The sequence below is a fragment of the Schistocerca gregaria genome, chromosome 2, assembly GCF_023897955.1.
Source record: "Schistocerca gregaria isolate iqSchGreg1 chromosome 2, iqSchGreg1.2, whole genome shotgun sequence".
NCBI classification, from domain to species: Eukaryota; Metazoa; Arthropoda; class Insecta; order Orthoptera; family Acrididae; genus Schistocerca; species Schistocerca gregaria.
The window spans coordinates 374,693,126-374,713,342 of NC_064921.1; the positions used below are offsets into that span (position 1 = coordinate 374,693,126).

The 20,217-nt window shown below is 37.4% G+C and overlaps 1 protein-coding gene across 2 annotated transcripts in view; it reads right to left on the minus strand.

Annotated features, from left to right (window-relative positions):
• Nucleotides 1-20,217, minus strand: part of LOC126320067 (transcription factor A, mitochondrial) — a 91,872-nt gene that overhangs the window by 12,899 nt on the left and 58,756 nt on the right. For both annotated transcript variants that reach the window (XM_049993749.1, XM_049993751.1), the window contains exons 5-6: nt 15,627-15,909; nt 5,400-5,423 (exon numbers count right to left, since the gene is read on the minus strand). In XM_049993749.1, the coding sequence (XP_049849706.1) occupies nt 15,679-15,909 (231 nt within the window). In that variant the 3' untranslated portion in view covers nt 5,400-5,423; nt 15,627-15,678. The remainder of the gene's footprint in view (nt 1-5,399; nt 5,424-15,626; nt 15,910-20,217) is intronic.

Sequence of the window (20,217 nt, forward strand, 5' to 3'; positions counted from 1 at the left end):
TGATAAAGGAAAACACACACACACACAGTCCTAATAAGCTATACTTCTTGCTATTGTTCTGGCAATCTGAGCACAAGGACACAACATAATCAGCCTAAACAATACAACGATGTGTGTTCTCCAAAGGAGGACTCTGTCCAAGAGCTCAGCAACATTTAGTTGATCCTGTAAGATATATCAAACATAAATGTGCGTCTTCTGGCCCCAAAATTTTTCTTAGTTGCTGGTCCTCAAAGTGTTCAAGTTTTGAATGAGAGTCAAGCACTCTGATTTAAGAAATTCTAACAGGCAACATTATTCATCTTTTGTACAAGGAAATTTACTTTGAAAGTAATGCTTCTCAAACCACCATTTGAATATTTTCCAGTGACATTTTAGAAATAAGTTCATTTGAAAAGTTGCCAGATAGCATCAAAAGACAGATTACTGTGCATGTGTAGCTATGATGACATAGGAATTCCATGCTTGATGTTTGCTGTGCTCATACACATTCATCGTATTTCTGTTTAGAATTTCATGTGCAGTGGGGCATCACGTGATCAAGTGCAGTATGTTGTTTGGAGAGGATATGCAGAGTTAGTGTAGTTAGGGCAATTATTTTACCATATCCTATCCAAATAAGGAATGCAAAATTAGCAAGTGGTCCTTGGCACGATATCTGTTTCACAACTCAACGTACCCTAAAATTTTGCTATGTGGTGACTTTAACATAGCTTTTTATCTATTATCTACAATACTGTTATATAGCATTTCCAATCAAGTTTACATCACAGCACTGCAGAAAGCTGGTAAGAAGGAATACAAATTTCTAACAAAAATTTTAAAAAAGTTGCCTTTATACAACAGAAGTAAGAACAATAAGCTCTTCATGACTTTTTCAAACTGTATAAAAATTAACAAGGCTACTTGTGAAGCCAAGAAAATGTGTAGTTGGCAGTTTATATTCTATTCCAGATGAAAATATAGAGCCTTGTGAGAAGTTGCAATGATAAGACACGATGTGCTGCCAGTCTATGATTTACTGAAGAATGGTGTTCAGTAAATTTAACAAACAGACAAATTAAAAAATAATGTCAAGCTTAGTGGAGATACCTGAAAGTGTTGAAACATGTCTTGCAATCAAAAAAGATTATGTTTTACAGAGGAGATTACTGTTTAACGTCCCGTCGACAACGAGGTCATTAGAGACGGAGCACAAGCTCAGATTAGGGAAGGATGGGGAAGGAAATCGGCCGTGCCCTTTCAAAGGAACCATCCTGGCATTTACCTGGAGTGATCTAGGGAAATCATGGAAAACCTAAATCAGGATGGCCGGACGCGGGATTGAACCGTCGTCGTCCTGAATGCGAGTCCAGTGTGCTAACCATGCACCACCTCGCTCTGTGCTTGTGTTTTACAGAAGGTAGATATGTAAAATTCTCCTAAAGCTTTTCAGTGTGGTTTTCAAGAAGCCAGTTTTCTTTGAGTAACATTACTGTATTACCTCATGTTTGGTTCCTTATTATGGCATAATGCCTTATAAGTCAGGGTCAGAATAGTAGCAAGTTACATATCTAGGACTGTTTGCTTTTACAGTTCACTTCTTCAGTTAGTGTTGCTAGGATGGCTACAATGTGTGCAGGCAGTCAAAATTACAAAAATTTAACTCAGAATTAAGACAATGAAAAATTCCCAGTTGTACTGGAGTATATACACCTTGTATTTAGACCAGGCTGCTTCAACTCTGCCCAATGGGTCAACGGACCCTGCGAGCACACATCAGCATTCTTGCAAGTAGGCATAGATAGCACCAAGTAGTGCTTTTGTACCACATTTTGCACGTGTACATGCCATTTGGTCATCCCTGTTCGCAGGCACTAGTTCACGGCAGTATGGGAGCATGGGATACAGCCTGGTTACCTGACTGCTTATGCATGAGCTGTTTGCCTACATGTGGCCACTGAAATGTAACAGCCAAGAGTCTCCTGTTGGAGTAGTTGGTACACAACTTTTAATGTGTTAATCGATACACGTCTGTTAATGTATCACTCAATACATTGCACTGAGTATTCCACTTACTTATGAACACACTTCATGTTTATTCATTAGTTAATGACGTATGGAGGAACTGTAGACTATACATCAGTTGACACTAAACAAACCATGTCGTTAAGAGAACAACAAATGTTGATAATTTGTAAAAATGTTTGTTTAAATTTATAATTACCTAAAACAAAATTGTCAAATGAAAAGAATTTTCATTCATTTTTAATGCATTTTTTTTTGCACAAAATTATAATTTTGAATGTTCCAGAATACGGACATAAAAATTGCAAAAATTCCCGGGTTTTTCCCAGATCTCCCGTTTGTCCCAGGTCGTATATACACCGATTTCAATAACTTTGAGAACATGGTGCTGGTATATGCAGTGATTTAAAAGCATTGTAAAGCTAATTGCCTTTGAGGAATATGGTACATTATAAAGATAAGCAAAAGAGAACTGAAACTGTTGTTAAATTAGTAATCACAAACTTAAAATGATTTCACTTATATATGATCATGCATATTCTGCTGTGTGGAAAAACGATATTGAATTCAGTCTTATGACAGATTAATTACATCAATTAAAATAATTTATCAAAAGTTGAAAATTATAAAAAAATTGTAATTTGTTAAGTAAGTTATTTTTCTTAGTGGGGAGACCTATGGTTTAACAGGTTGTTCTACATCTTCCTCGCAATCAGACACCAGCTGTTTGTGTAGATATGTTGTTTAGGTAGTTAGCTTGCACAGAATTTCCAGTGTGCACACTTTCATTTTGGTTTGTGCAGAGACAGTAGGTGGATCCTTGTGATTGAATTTCACTTTTTTGTGTCTGTGCATAGTGTGGTTGTATGAGCAAATTATGGAAATTCTTCTCTAGGTAGTAAACCCTAGTGGTGACACTAGTTATTGCCCTGGATGGGCAAACATTGGCTTATGCTTGTCACAACACTGTTAATACAGTGAATGGGTACACATTGTATTATGTTTTTTGTGGCTGTGCATACTGTGTGGTATATCACTTGATCGTCACACAGAATCCTGTATGAAGGACATTGTACAAAACATCCATTGCATTAAGAAGCAGCTGAAAGAGCTGAAAATATGTAACTAACATGGTCTGGATGAAAACATAAATTCGGTATTACAGAGGGTCCTCTAAAGCATTGCCCCTTAGTTAGCTTGCATTTATCATAAATATCTCATCCAGTGTAAAGCCCAAGTGACTGTAAAGAAGCACAGGTGATTCCTATCCATATGAAGGGTAAGAAAATCAATCCGCAAAATTACTACTATTAACATAGGTTTGCTCCAGAATTCTTAAAAGATATTTTGAGTTTGAATATAATAAATTTCTCACATGATATCCTGCCGAAACTTGGATGATGGGCAATAGGCAGATTCCATATTCCTAGATTTCCAGAAAAAGTTTGACACAGTGCACCATTGCAGAATGTTAACAAAGGTGAGAGCATACAGTACAGGTTCCCAGATATGAGAGTGCCTCGAAGACTTCTTAAGCAATAGCATACAGTACGTAGTCCTCAATGGCATGTGTTCATCAGAGACAAGAGTATCAACAGGAGTGCACAGGGAAGTGTGATAGGACTACTCTTACTCTCTATATAGATAAATGATCTGATACATAGGGTGTGCATCAATCTGTGACTGTTTGCTAATGATTCTGTAGTGTACGGAATGGTTTAGTCATTGACTGACTATAGGAGGATATGAGATGACTTAGAAAAAAATTTATAGTTGATGTGATGAATTTCAGCTTGCTCTAAAGATACAAAAATGTAACTTAATGTAGATGAACAGGAATAGCAATCCCATAATGTTCAAATGTAGAATTAGTAGTGTGCTGTCTGACACAGCCACATCAATTAAATTACCAATCTTTATATATATATTTTTCTTAATTTATGGGAAACTTTGAGCTTGACGACATGTTAAGTGTCCTGCAATATATGTTACAGACTGCAGATGTAAAATTAAATACCTGGAAATGGTATAACAGGCCAAACCCTGACCTGTATTTAAATAAATAATAAAACAGTAAAATGGTGGTGTGTTGCTTCAGAAGAAAAAGAGTCAATTAAATATCTTGCGTAAAGCTGAAAAGCGTATGAAATGGAACAATTATGTAAGGTCGGCAGTATGGAAGGCGAATAGTCAGCTTTGGTCTATTCGGAGACTTTTAGGAAAGTGGAGCTCACCTATAAAGGAGACCACATATAGACCTGTAGCAAAACCCATTATTGAGTACTGATACAGTGTTTGGGATCCCCACCAGGTCAGATTACAGGAAGACTTCAAAACAATTCAGAGGCGGGCTGTTAGATTTGTTACCAGTATGTTTGACCAACACTTGATTATTATGGAGATACTTTATGAACTCAAGTGGGAATCCGTGGAGGGAAGACAATGTTCTTCCCACAAAACACTGTTGAGAAAATTTAGAGAACTGGTTTTTGAAGCCGACAGCAGAACAATCTACTGCCAACAACTTACATTTTGTGAAAGGACCACGATGGTACATAAGAGAAATTAAGGCTCATACAGAGGCAAACATACAGTCATATCTCCCTCACTCCATTTGTGAGTGCAACAGGGAAGGAAAGTACAAGTACTGGTACAAGGGCTCCTCCACCAATCCCCATATGGTGGTTAGCAGAGTAAGTATGTATGTGTGTATGTAAATCTCCTTATTGATCTAACCATTGCTGCTACATTTAGGATTTCAACAACTGCATAGTTTTTACCAACTTTATCTGTGTTTTGTGTCATTTCCATAAAAACTTAAGGCGGACAGTGTCAGTCATATAAAACATAGAACAGAAAATTTATTTCAAAGGTGCTGTAGATTCATGTGGTGGCTTGATGGCTCACTGGCAAAGTGCCAGGCTAGAAATCTAAAGATCTCGGGGTTCAATCTCCCGTCAATCCTAGGATTTTTGTGTGTCAACTATCACTTTTTTTCACCTCTGGAAATGTCTCTTGCCAAGAAAAACGCTGAGTTGCACTGTGGTTCACAATTGACATTGAACTGTTTCTCCCCCTATAACTGGCTGGGTAAGCCAGTTCAAAGGTCAGAGGAAAACAACAGCGTAACGCTTCCAACAGGACTATGCCTAGTAGAGCACTAATGTGTTCGAAATAAGCACTTTTTACGGATTCATGCTTGAACATTCAACAAAATTTTAATAGAACAATTATGCCAACATTCTGCTCTTCTCTCCCCCCCCCCCCCCCCCCCCCCCCTCTCCCAAGGTTATGTTTACGAAGATTTTGTCACATGTGATATCACAATAAAACTCAATTAAATTACATAGTAACCACAGTCTATTTAATGACAGAATCTAAACCCTACATACCTGCTGCCTGATGTTCCATGGACTCTGAAACAAACAGAAGAAAAATCCTAATGTACATCAATTATGTAATCAATGCTTGCTAGAAGCTACATAAAAATAAACAATAGTTGGAAGGGGGAGCAATGGCAGTAGAACATGTACTCTGCATTTTAAATCATTTTCTTTTAAGTCATGGCAGAAGCTGTGGTTCATAATGCCTGAAATTTGCCAGTTTCAACATTTTCTGCTGTTGCCATATTTACTTATTGGCTTCAGCTTGCAAGAATCTGGAACCTGTAAACAATGAATAAGACTGATCTTTACCTTAAGGAAACATGGAGCAGCATCATCTTGGGGACAAATTAAATCAGAGGAATTCTTAAATAAGCACTATATTGTAACTTGATACATTTTGTGTCACTTGATATGGAATTCAAATGAAAGACTCGTATTCTTAGTTAACAATGTATGCAAAATCTCTGAAAGCCTCAGGCTTAGTAATTAGTCTGAAAGGCATGGCAAACATTACACATCTGTAAAAAAAAATAGAGAGGACAGACATTATCAAAAATATCCAACAGCAATTTAGAAGCGCCCCCCCCCCCCCCCCCCCCCCATCTCACAATGCTTCAGCAGTTAACCACTAGTATTTTAATATTCTTACCTGCAGGGGGCACTTCTGTGTATCTTATGCTGACACATCTAGGTTCCCTACAGCTGGATGGGGTGTCGCCTAATCTGGAAAGCTCTTATGTGTGCCCTAGATGCAGGCAGCTACCTGGGTAGCAGTCTCTGATGCGTAGTACACACCTGACCCATTTAGGGGGACCTTACAGTTCACAGCCCTATGCCCCATGTCTAGGAAGTTGCAGGCTAGCTTGTCACAGAACATTCGAAGTCTCTGGTTAAGTCCTTCTACTTAACTCACAATCAGGAACCAAGATCAGTTCTGGTGATGCAAATTATCAGCTTAGATGAAACACTGAGCAAGGCTGGTTTTTCCAATTTTCCATGCCAGTCAGTGGAATGATCCACCTATGGCCTCGGAGCCCAGATGACGGACATTATTTTCTAAAAACTGTGCCACAATCTACAGTTGGTTGCACCCTGTTCTGTCAAATGGCTGCCAGAACAGTCTCTTCAAGCATGTTGAATGTCACCCCCCAGGCACATGCACTGAGTGGAATTGACATTCTTGTTGTCATTTGTCTAAGTGATACAATTATTCGCCGTATGTTTTAACTGTCAATTATTAATAGACCTTTACCCTTTTGCATCTCCTTCCTCTTAAAACATGTCACAACAGGTTTCCTAACAGGTGAAGTGAGCCTCACTAGCTCAGTTTCCATTTCTGTGGAAGGCAGCGCCTTGAACTTGTTGGTTAGAAGGGATGGGTGTAACACCCTGAATTCTCCATGGTACCTGTCTTCCCTACCACTGATGTGCCTCTCACAAACAAGGATAGAACCGAGTGGTTATAATCAAAATGCAGCTACTCACAGACATCCAGTGTGGGCCATAATTACCATATGGCAATGAAACATGGTAGATATTGTAGTGTGTTAATACAGAATAGAATCATGCAAAAAAAAATATTAGTTCCAATTTTGGCACTAGCTGCAGTCTGGCACTGTGAATGAAAGAAAGGTGTATAGAAATGTTTCCATGTGTAATAGACTAAAAACAGGACATGAGCAGAAAAGGTCAAGCAATTGAGACAGGCATAATGTTGACTTTACTACTAAGCACTGCTTCGACAATTTGTTTACTATGAGTACTGTAGACAACAACGAGATGCTGTACAGAGCCAGATTTGCTCTTGGTTGCCAACATTGAACTAATTTTTTTTCCACCGTAAATCAGTTCTGCATTAACACATTAGCATATCTACCTAGTTTCATTGTTATACGATAGTTACAGCCCACACTGGACCTCCTTGAGCAGCTCTACTTTAATCTTAACCACCTGGTACTTCAGGTACTTCAAGTATCTCTGGTACATCACTCTTGCATGCTCTCCAGAAACACCCATTTGCAGCGGCTTCCAACTGGTTGACAATAGTCACGGAAATTTCCAGCTTCTTACAAGTGTCAACTAACTCATCCTGTGTTTAGGAACAGCATTCATGGTGGAGCTGCACCAAGGCTGGTGCAAATTTTACAGAATAATAAACAAATAACTTTTACAATAAGCCTGCTGATTCTCTTTTAATTTCTGGATCTGTTATGTTTTACATATTACTAATCCCCTTTTAGACCTCACGTAATTAGTGTTCAGAATGAGATTTCTATTAAACGTGTGATAATAGTTACTAATTTTCTGTTTTGAGGTTATAGTTGCTAACAAATTAAAAAAGCAGAGTTAATTTGATAAATGCAGACATGTAAACTCTGCTTGGAGGTGTAACATTACAGGACATATTGGGACATATTGAAGTATTCGATACTGTAGACTTTTAGGGGATGTCGATACAGATATGCAAAATGTAAAGGGAAACTTTGGTGATGTTTAAATATTGTACTGTGTCAATATTAGGACATTTTGCACAGAAAGAACAAAAATAGAATTAATGTAAATATATATTAGTGTTATTCAATTTTGTAATTATATTTCATTTTGTAAAAGAAAGACTCACTGTTTGCTGTAGCTCTGATTAATTGTATAAATTATCAGTTTTGAGCTAAATTATTTCGTATAATATGGACAAGATACTTTTAAAAACTCACCAGCTAAAGAGAAAGTCTGTAAATGAAAGTCTAATGCACACTTCTGGAACTTTCTATGGAGAAATTCTATATTATGATTGCAAAAATACGAAAACTTGTGAAGACTGTTTCATAACCTAATTTCGAAAGATGATTTGTATCAAGAAATATTGCTAAAAAGATTTATTTACGTTTTGAAACACGATTTAAATCATTTTACATATAAATAGTTGTTCTAAATCACTCAAGAAATATCCAGAATCAAATGTCAAGATATTTCTGGAAACATCGGTACAAATCTGGTGAAGGTTACCCAGAAGCTGGTAGAAAAATGTTATAAAATCTATTTGGAAATTATGCTTGTAAGAATTTATATGTACTGATCCTTTTACTTACTTTAATCTGGACTAAAATTCTGTAATGTCTAATTTAGTTTTAAGTCGTGAATTGCTATCGTATTGTAAACAAAACATTGTCAAAGACTCTCATTGTTTGGAAAGATATTAATACACCTAGGAGTTGTCAGTGGCCAGTTCGGATATGCAGTGCAGTTAGCTCTGAGAGTCAGTTGTTGAGTCTGTGAAGTCTGTCAGTTCTGTTTGTAAATAAACGTCTGTAATGAAGAATTACTTGTTGTCGTCAATATGAACTCAAGACCTTTTGCACGAAGCAGACACCTCCTAATGCAATGTTTTAATTTGGTTGAGGAAGCTGGGATCGCTATAAGTGCAAACAAATTGAAGTGGAACGTTTTAATTTGGTGTTGAGGAGCTGAAATGTTATAATTTGGTGGAGGAAGCAGAGGATATGACGACCACCCAGTGATTCTTTAAAATAAAATACGTCTGTTTTGGGACCACAAGAAGAGGATATACGACGGACCAGTCATTCTTCAGAAGTAAATACGTCGATTCTGGGGTCACAAGAAGAGGAGTGAATCAACCGAGCGAAACCATCCTGCTTCCTAAAATAATGGAAAAATACGCAGATTTCAGTATTGACAGCGGTGTAGCGAGTACACCTATTAGGGAAAGTGCTTCTGACAGTGTAGGAATGTTGGAAATGTTAAAACAAATGTTTTCAGAGTTAAACTCTAAGTTGGATAACACAAACTCGAAGATGGACGATTCTCGTGCCGAATTACGTCAACAAATTGAACAGACACAACAACAGATGGACAGGTCGATTTCGAAGGCTGTGTGTGATTTAAAATCAGAAATAAATTCAAATACAGAACAGATTGCTCACACTAATCAGGTTCTCGAAGAATGGCAAATTACTTTTGAGTCAAACCAAAAATAACTTAGTTGTCGTGTGGACACGGTTGAGAGCAAAATTTCTGTCCTTGAAACTGATTTAAGTAACGAAATTTCAAATAACCAGTCAAAACTTAAAAAAGTTGTTGATTATGTAAATGACGAAAATTCTCAATTGAGAAATGAATTTGACCAGACAAAACGATTTTTTGAAAGCGAAATTGAATCTTTCATATCTGATTCTGACAAAAAGGTCACAGAAATTTGTAGTAGAGTAGGTAATGTCGAAAAAACTGTAGACAGAAAATTTGTAGAAATACAAGAAACTATGTTGCAAAAAGGTTTTAGTAATAGTTGTAATGGGGTATGGGGAAATTTTCCCATTAAAACTTATCCCGGTGACAAGAATATACACCCAAAAGACTTCATGCAATTCTGCAAGGAGCAGTTCACGTCCATAATGACAGATAGTGTTAAGATAAAATTTGTAAAGAAATTACTTGATGGTGAGGCGCTTTCGTGGGCCAATCAGAATTGTTCCGCGGAAATGTCCTTTGAAGATTTCGAAAAATGTTTTCTAACCAAATTTTGGTCTGAAACTGAGCAAGCTCGAATCAAAAGTGAATTCTTGAATGGTCCTAGTTACAGAGAATCTGATGGGTCAATGAAAGCCTATTGTGAGAAACAGTTGCAAAAATTAGTGCATCTGGATAAGCCATTTGATGAGCTAACTCAAATTGATGCACTAAAACGGAGACTTCCGAAAAGAGTACAATGGGGTTTAGTATATGGTCCAGATGAGTCCATAGAACAATTCTTGAAATATGTGGACAAACTTGATAGAGCCTTTGAACAAAACAACAGATTTAACGACTTTGTAGGTTCATCACACAGAGGGTGGGAACCGAACCGTGGAAATAATAACAATAATAGTGAACGAAGAAACTTTAACAACAACAGGTATAATTATAATAGCAATGACAGAAGAAATTTTGGTAGGAATGATCAGCACTTTAATTCAAACAGAGAATGGGAAAATCGAAACAGGTCCTGGGGTAATGACATGAGAGAAGGTAACCCGAGGCAGGGAAACGACAGACATAGGCCTTTAAACGACTAAATGCTCCACTGGGAGTCTGTCAGTTTGGGGCAAGGAATTTTCAAAATCAGGCTAATTTCACCCAGAACAGACAGCACTACAATCAGAGACCTAACCAGTATAGACAGTATGCTTATGATCGATCTGTAGATAGAGGTAATGAAAAAATTAAATTTGACAGGAAATTTTGGAATGTCATCCGAGAAAATACTAGAAACAACTCTAATAGGAACCAGGCTACCTTTGATGAAGTAGGCTTAGAAGATGATATAATTGCAAATTTATATAATCAAGAAGAAGCACCTAATGCTGAAATGAAAGGTAAGGATAACTTTGATAATTTTGGATTGTACAAACTTATGTGTGGTGATGTTTGAGATGTAAGTTGTCATAATGATGTTCGTACTGAAGTTTCTGGAAAGTCTGATATTCATATGGATGTGGTTGGTGAAGAAGATGGTGTTGTGAGTAATGTTGGTGATACTAGTAGTGTTTGTAGTGTAAGCTCAGGCGATGATGATGATAATGTTGATGTTAAGGCTAATGGTGATTATGTACTAGAAGATTTTGATGGTGAATTGGATGGAATAGTTTATGTTGAAGTTAAGGAGGATGTTATAAGCAATAGTGTTGAGAATAGTTGTGCCAGGAACTCTAACTACATTCCACATGAGGATCAGATTGTGCCAGTTCAGCTTAGTAATACATCAGGAGACAGGGGGGTTGATTGTGCTGATGCATCTGAGATTATTTTGAAATCTGTTTGGGACAAATTTAAAGATTACAGTGATGACAATGATGTTAAGATCAAATTAAGGGAAATATGTGAACCAGTTTCTGCTTTTAAGCCTAATGAAATCATCAAACGGGGTACTAGTCCGGATGCGTGTGAGGTAAATAGTAATCCAGACATTCCAGTAAATTCCAGTAGACCTAGAAGTTTGAAGAAAGTATTGCCTAATAAAGAAAACCTAAATATGGAACAGAGGTATTATGAGATAGCAGAAGATCTTTTGTATGAAGAACAGGAAGAAAGGGAAAACACCACTATTGGTAGTCCATACATAAAAATTAAAGCTGCAGGTTGGGAAGGGTATTGTTTGATTGACACATGGAGTCCAATTAGTGCCATTTCAAGCAAATTAAGAGATATAATTAAGCATGATCCTGACTTCGTTGAATTACCAGTTGTTGGAATAAAAATTAGAGGCATTACCGGCAAACTGAGCAAAATTGTTAATAGACAGGTGTTGTTGTCCTTCAGTATAAATGATGTACAGTTTACTCAAGGATGTCTTGTAATAAGTGACCTAAATGAGAATGTACTGTTGGGTATGGACTGGATATTAAAAGCTAATGCAGCATTTGATTGGGAAAAGAGTTTGTTTACCTTTATTGATCCTAAGACGAGAGTATGTTCCAGTACTGACATGTTGGTTCAAAACTGTGCTGATAAGGGAATTGAAATTAGGGACGTTACATTTTCTAAAGACAGTGGTTATTGTGTAGAGGAAATTACTGAGGATTATGACGATGGAGAATATGGGGATATAGTTCAAGAAAAATTACGGAATCAGATAATTTGAACCAAGAACAGAAGGTAGAGTTAGAAAGATTATTGTGGAATTACTGTGATGTTTTTGATGATATTGGCAGGGTTGGAAAACCTCAGAAAATCTTATCAGACAATGGGACTCAATTTACTTCTGGAGTATGGAAAGCTTTTGTTGAAGATGAAAATATAAGTCACATTCTTATTTCAGCTTATCATCCATCAGGAAACCCTTCAGAGAGATACATGAGGGAAATTGGGCGATTCTTTAGAACCTACTGCAATACTGATCATGCTAGTTGGATTGACTATGTTGAGAAATTCGAAGATGTTGTGAACAGCCTACAGCATTCCTCAACAGGGTTTTCGCCTTATGAAATACAGTATAATAGTAAACCACCACATCCAATTAGTGTTTTCATTGATTTTCCAGTCTGCAAACCATTAAGTACTCAAGAGAGAGAGGAAATAGTGAGAAAGACCATGAAATCTCAAGGTGATAAGAGGAAATGTAGACATGACAAAAGATTGAAGCCTACTCAATTTAAAATTGAAGACTTGGTCCTTGTTAAAACACAAGAGAAGTCTAAAGCCATCAGTGGTGAATTAAAAAAGTTTTTTGACATATACGTTGGACCTTTCAAGATTCAGGACAATCCTCATCCGAATGCCTACCGTCTAGTCTACCCAAATTCTGGCAGACTGTTAGGCCTACGAAACGTGACCGAACTGAAATTGTATAAAAAAAATGTAAAAAAGTATTTTAGATAATAGATGTTTATAGACTTTTATATGTAATCTTACCAGGATATTTTTGTATACTTTGTTATGTTGTATTTATCCGATTCCTCAGGGGAGCATACGTTCTGTGTGTGCTAAGTGTTTGGCGAACACTAGGTCCCCTAGCTATGCAATTGTCATATTTCATTTTCGTATTCTGGCATTGCATCTTACACTTATTCTGTGATCCTGTATAATCAATTTTCTCCATCTGTCAGTCTATCCTCTCTTAGCTTTAAGAAATTATTTAGAGTAAATTTTCTTGAGTAAATTAGACTTTAGAGAATTCAAATTTCTGTGTCCTTAAAAACCGGTCCACCGACTATCAAATGCTTTTGCTAATGTTTAACTGGGTTTTACCACTGTATGCTGTACATTCATAGCGGACTGTGCTATTGCAGCCTGTGATAGCCTGCAGTGTATATGGAAACCATACGGACTGTGAAGATGAGATTGAAATACAGTGTGTGGTATTGAGGTATACCGACCTTTAAGGAAGAAGATCACCGGTCTTCAAGAAAGAAGATCACCGGTCTTCAAGAAAGAAGACACCAAAGATATGTGTAAAACTTTTCTGTTTTGTAATGTAAGGACATCAACCCTTCCGTGTTTCACGTGGAAGTGCTGATGGGGGGGGGGGGGGGGGGGGGTTGTGTAACATTACAGGACATATTGGGACATATTGAAGTATTCGATACTGTAGACTTTTAGGGGATGTCGATACAGATATGCAAAATGTAAAGGGAAACTTTGGTGATGTTTAAATATTGTACTGTGTCAATATTAGGACATTTTGCACAGAAAGAACAAAAATAGAATTAATGTAAATATATATTAGTGTTATTCAATTTTGTAATTATATTTCATTTTGTAAAAGAAAGACTCACTGTTTGCTGTAGCTCTGATTAATTGTATAAATTATCAGTTTTGAGCTAAATTATTTCGTATAATATGGACAAGATACTTTTAAAAACTCACCAGCTAAAGAGAAAGTCTGTAAATGAAAGTCTAATGCACACTTCTGGAACTTTCTATGGAGAAATTCTATATTATGATTGCAAAAATACGAAAACTTGTGAAGACTGTTTCATAACCTAATTTCGAAAGACGATTTGTATCAAGAAATATTGCTAAAAAGATTTATTTACGTTTTGAAACACGATTTAAATCATTTTACATATAAATAGTTGTTCTAAATCACTCAAGAAATATCCAGAATCAAATGTCAAGATATTTCTGGAAACATCGGTACAAATCTGGTGAAGGTTACCCAGAAGCTGGTAGAAAAATGTTATAAAATCTATTTGGAAATTATGCTTGTAAGAATTTATATGTACTGATCCTTTTACTTACTTTAATCTGGACTAAAATTCTGTAATGTCTAATTTAGTTTTAAGTCGTGAATTGCTATCGTATTGTAAACAAAACATTGTCAAAGACTCTCATTGTTTGGAAAAATATTAATACACCTAGAAGTTGTCAGTGGCCAGTTCGGATATGCAGTGCAGTTAGCTCTGAGAGTCAGTTGTTGAGTCTGTGAAGTCTGTCAGTTCTGTTTGTAAATAAACGTCTGTAATGAAGAATTACTTGTTGTCGTCAATATGAACTCAAGACCTTTTGCACGAAGCAGACACCTCCTAATGCAATGTTTTAATTTGGTTGAGGAAGCTGGGATCGCTATAAGTGCAAACAAATTGAAGTGGAACGTTTTAATTTGGTGTTGAGGAGCTGAAATGTTATAGAGGGAAAATTAAATGTAACAAAATATGCTTATTATAATGTGTATTTTTTTTCTTTTCTTAGTATGAAATGTTATGAACAGCATCACAACTTCTGAAACTTCTCAAAAATGTACATTTATTCACCGTGATACAAAGTGGAATTCAGGTTGAATGATTCCTTGAATGAGGCTACCACTGCTAAAAACCATATAAAGCAGAAATGCTGATTACAGCTGATGCTCTAGCACATCATACATTGTTTGCAGTACACAACATACAAAAGTACACAATATATCATGAGACATGCACAAAAATGAATTTAAATTTTAGATAAAATTTTTGTACTAAATTTTTGAGGTGCACTATTTTAGTGCAACAAGTGTAAAAGAGAACTCATCTACCAAAGTTCTGAGAAAACTGCTACTAGAATCATACATGATGCTCCTTTGTGCTTAGTTATTCTCATCATTTACACATCTTGGTGATTTCACATTCTCTTTGATCACTCAAGTATATTTCATCTGACATGCACAAACAATAACAAAATGGAAGACCTTGTAATGCTGTAAAAATCATATTATGATAATTAATCATTATTCACTAAGAGTTTAGGAAGTGTAGGCAAGGAAGGAAGGAAGGTGAAGGAACTGACAGCTATAAATCTAAATCATGATAGTACATCTGGTAATTTAACTTTGACAATGATGCATAACAAATACAACATGAATGTCAAAATCATTGTTCAAGTGTGTAAATCTGAATAAAACCATTTTGGATATTAGCCACATTGTTGTGAGGCACCAAAACAACTAACATAGCAATACTTATACCATCTCTGCAGTGGTCCCTTTTGAACAGTTCAAGAGTTCTTAAGAGGACCATTGCAGAAATGGTTGAAATTTCTGCAGATTAGTTCTAGTGTTTCCTAAAGATGCAGCCTAATACTTGAAATGATTTTATTAAAACCATTTTTTGGTATTTGAAATCACTCTGACATACACATAAAATCCCAAAGTGATATATTTATAAACTCAAGAAAGACTGGCTGATAATCAAAATTAAGGTCTCTGTAATTTGAATATAAAAACTTTGGTACAAAGTAAAGAGCTGCCAAGAAACATCTAAAATCACATACCTTCCACAATCTGTTTTGATGCCACGGGTGATGGGTTGGAGCAAGCATATTGCTATTCTCGACTGTGAGATCGATGACTAAGGGTACCTCTTGAACTATCACGAGACTCAATAAGAGCTTCTTTCCGCACTATATCTATGTGGCCAAGGCGAATCATGCGTTCTTCCCACTCTTGCAGCCGTTCTTGGTAGTCTGCAAGATCACGCTGTGACTTTTTTGAGTACTCCTCCTTCTCATTATCAGGTAACTGTTGCCATTCCTCTGCAACTTTTGCCTGCCATTCCTGTAACAGTATGCATAATATCATTACAAAGCTTTCAAGAAAGATTATTCTAAATGTGTCAAACATATTTCCTTTATGTTGTGTAGCATGTATTTACAATGATTGTCAAATTATGAAAATAATTAGAACTAATCAATTATTCATCACATACTTCATAATATAGAGAAGAGAGGCATTAATTTCACACTGTTTAATTTTTAACATTTTAAAGTATTCATTCTTTTAATAGCATGATTATGATAGTGACTTTCAACTCTGGTAATGTTTGCATAAGCGAAAAGCTGATTCCTCATGTGCAGGCTCTGTGCATCCCTGTAATTTGTTGGTGCAGAAAGGCAAAAGCATATCATCTTTAATAGAGCAGTTCGTGCTAAACTACCTTGACCATGAAGACAGTCTATCCATTCATGTGTTGTATATAAAAACCATCCTTTCTGTTAGAAATAACTTCATTTTAAGCTATGCATGATGACTAACTATGAAGGTTACTTTTCAACATTATTGTTGTGGCATTCAGTCTGAAAATGGGTTTGGTGCAGCTCTTCACACTAGTCTATCCTGTGAAAGCATCTTCAACTTTGAATAGCTACTGCAACATACATCCATTTGAACCTGATTACTGTAGCCAAACCTTTGCATCCCAGTACTATTTTTCTTCCCTCCACTACCAAACTGAAAATTCATTGATGCCTCAGGTTGTGTCCTATCGACTGGTCCTTCTTTAGTCAAGTAATGCCATAAATTTCTTTTTTTCCAATTCAATTCAGTACTTTCTCATCAGTTATTCAATCTAATCCATCTAATCTTCAGCATTCTTCTGCAGCACCACATTTCATAAACTTTTATTCTCTTCTTACCTGAACTACTTATCACCCAAGTTTCACTTCAACACATAGCTACTCTTGAAACTCAGAACAGACTTCCAAACACTGAATTTTATACTTGATGCCAACAAATTCCTCTTTTTCTGAAACACTTTTCTTTCATTTTATATCCTTTACTTTCGATAATCACTAGCTATTTTACTACTCAAATAGTAAAACTCGTCTATTACTTTTCATGTCTCATTTCTTAATCTACTGCATTGATGTTCATCTTACAGCCTCCTTTCAATACACTATCCCTTCTATTCAACTAATCTTCCAATCCTTAGTTGTCTCCGACAGCCTCAAATCTCGAACACCTATGATGTGTACATGCAGACTGAAGCAGCAAATGAAAATGTGTACACAGATGTGATAACCACTACTCCACCCAAACACAGTGGCTTCTGCACAAATGCATGGACTACACTAGCGTGCCTCCCTCCTCAATCCAAATTTCCATTCATACTTCAGGGATCGCTCATTTCGTTGGAAGCTGAGGTGCTATTCCGATACAGTTGGTGAGCCTCTGCAATCCCATTCAAGTTAAGGGGGAATACCAAATGGGATGAGGCATGAACGGGAATTTGGATTGAGGAGGGAGGCCTGCTTGGGTAGTGTGTGCAATTGTGCAAAGCCACTGTGCCAGGCTGGCATAGTGGTTATTGCATCTGCCTAGTGAGCAGGAGAATTAAAATGCCATTGTCAAAATGCCACTTTTTATTTCTTCTGCCTGAACTTAAAATCCCTTTTAAAATTTCTCCTTTGTTTCCTTCATAGCTTTCTCATTGTACCAACTCAATGACATCTGGAATAGGTTACAAGTCTGTCTCAGTCACGTCTCAACTACAGCTTCCTTCTTATGTCCTTTGAATCTTGTAACTCTGCCATTTGGTATTTGTACTAGCTGTAAATAATCTTTTGCTCTCTGTGTTTCATCCCTACTACCCTCAAAGCTGCAAAGAGTGTAGTCATGTCAACACTGACGAAAGCTTTCTCTAAAATTACAAATTATGTAAACAGAGGTTTATCTTTCTTCATCCTAATCCTATCTTTTCAGATAAGCCATAGCATCAGTATGACTTCATGTGTTCCTATGTTTCTCCAGAATACACAGTAATCTTCCCTGAAGTTAGCTTCTACCAGTTTATACATTATTCTGTGGCATCAATATTTCACAACCATTTATTATTAAACTGATAGTTCAGTAGAATTCTTCACATCTGTCAGCACCCACCTTCTTTGGCTGGCTCAACAATCGATCATTTCCAGTCATTCCACCAGGAAGAAGGTACATGGCTCGTGTTGTCTGTAGTTCAACCATGCCTAGACAGTCAACACCATTGTTCAATCATGTCCACATTGTTACTTTGTGCTAGGAAGGGCTCTCAACAAAGGAAGTGTCCAGGCATCTCAGAGTGAACCAAAGCGATGTTGTTAGGACATGGAGGAAACAGGAACTGTTGATCACATGCCTCGCTCGGTCCACCTAAGGGATACTACTGCAGTGGATGACCCCTACCTACGGATTATGGCTTGGAGGAACCCTGACAACAATCCCACCATGTTGAATAATGTGTTTCATGCAGCCACAGGACGTCGTGTTACTACTCAAACTGTGCGCAATGGGCTGCATGGTGCGCAACTTCACTCCTGACATCCATGGCAAGGTCCATTTTTGCAACCATGACACCATGCAGAACAGTACAGATGAGCCCACCAACATGCCGAACGGACCGCTCAGGATTGGCATCACGTTCTCTTCACCGATGAGTGTCACATATACCTTTGACCAGACAATCGTCAGAGACATGTTTGGAGGCAACCTGGTCAGGCTGAATGCCTTAAATGCACTGTCCAGCGAGTGCAGCAAGGTGGAGGTCCACTGCTGTTTTGGGGTGGCATTACGTGGAGCCGACATAAGCCTCTGGCGGTCATGGAAGGCACCGTAACCGCTGTACGATACGTGAATGCCATCCTCCGACCAATAGTTCAACCATATCAGCAGCATATTAGCAAGGCATTCATCTTCATGGACGACAATTCAAGCTTCCATCATGCACATCTTGTGAATGACTTCCTTCAGGGTAACAATGCTCGACTAGAATGGCCAGAATGTTCTCCATACATGAACCCTATCGAACATGTCTGGGATAGATTGAAAAGGGCTGTTTATGGATTAGGTAACGCACCAACCGCCACTGAGGAGTGGGACAATCTGGACCAACATTGCCTTGAGGGACTTGTGAAGTACAGGAAATGCATAAATGCAAGAGGACGTACTACTGGGTATTAGAGGTACCGATGTATACAGCAATCTGGACGACAACCTCTGAAGGTCTCGCTGTATGGTGGTACAACAGGCAATGTGTGGTTTTCATGAGCAATAAAAAAAGACAAAAATGGTGTTTATGTTGATCCCTATTCCAATTTTCTGTACAGATTCCAGAACTCTCAGAACTGAGGTGATGCAAAACTATTTTTTGGTGTGTGTATAATGCTGTCCTCGAGTTTATTTCCTTTACATAAGCCCTCTATATTTTCCTTCTACCTTTCAGTCTCCCCTTCTTTAATGAATTCTGTCTTGACATCTGAGCTATTGATATTCTTATAAGTAATTCTCTTATTTCCAAAGGTCTCTCTAACTTTCCCAAATAGTGCATCTACCTCTCACCTAACTATGTACAATTCTATGGTCTTAGGTTTGTCTTCTAGCGGTTCCTGCTTAGCCTGTCAATCTCATTTTTTTTAGTCTTCTGCATTCTCTTTCACTTGCTGATGTTGGATGGCTTGGGTGCTTCAGTAATACAGATAGCTGTATCATAAGTGCACCCACAACAGAGGATCATCTGTGGAGGGAGCAGACTAAGCAATGGTTCATTAAGATGGGCGCCAACCTTTTCAGTAGTTGCAGAAGCACAAGTCAGGATGATTGACAGATCTGGCCTTGTAACATTAGCCGTCAGGAGCTTGCTGTGCTGGTACTGTGAACAGCTGAAAGCAGGGGAAGACTGCAGCCATTATTTTTTGCCAAGAGCGTGCTGCTCTACTTTATGGTTAAATTTTGATAGCATCTTCTTGTGTAAAATATCCCAGAGCTAAAGTAGTCCCCCTTTGACTCTCTGGGTGGGGAGTCCTCGGGAGAATGTCGTCACTGGTTCTAAGGGTTGGAGGGTGGAATGCTAGATCCGATAATTAGGTAGGTCAGTTAGAAAATTTAAAAAGGGAAATGGATAGATTGAAGCTAAATGTACAGGGAATTACTGAAGCACAGTGGCAGGAAGAACAGGAGTTCTGGTCAGGCCAGTGCATCCTATCAACACAAAATCAAATTATGGTAATGCAAGAGTAAACCTAATGATGAATAAGAGAATAGGAATCCAGGTAAGCCACTATTAACATCATAGTGAATGCATTATAGTAGCCAAATACTTCTACATCTACA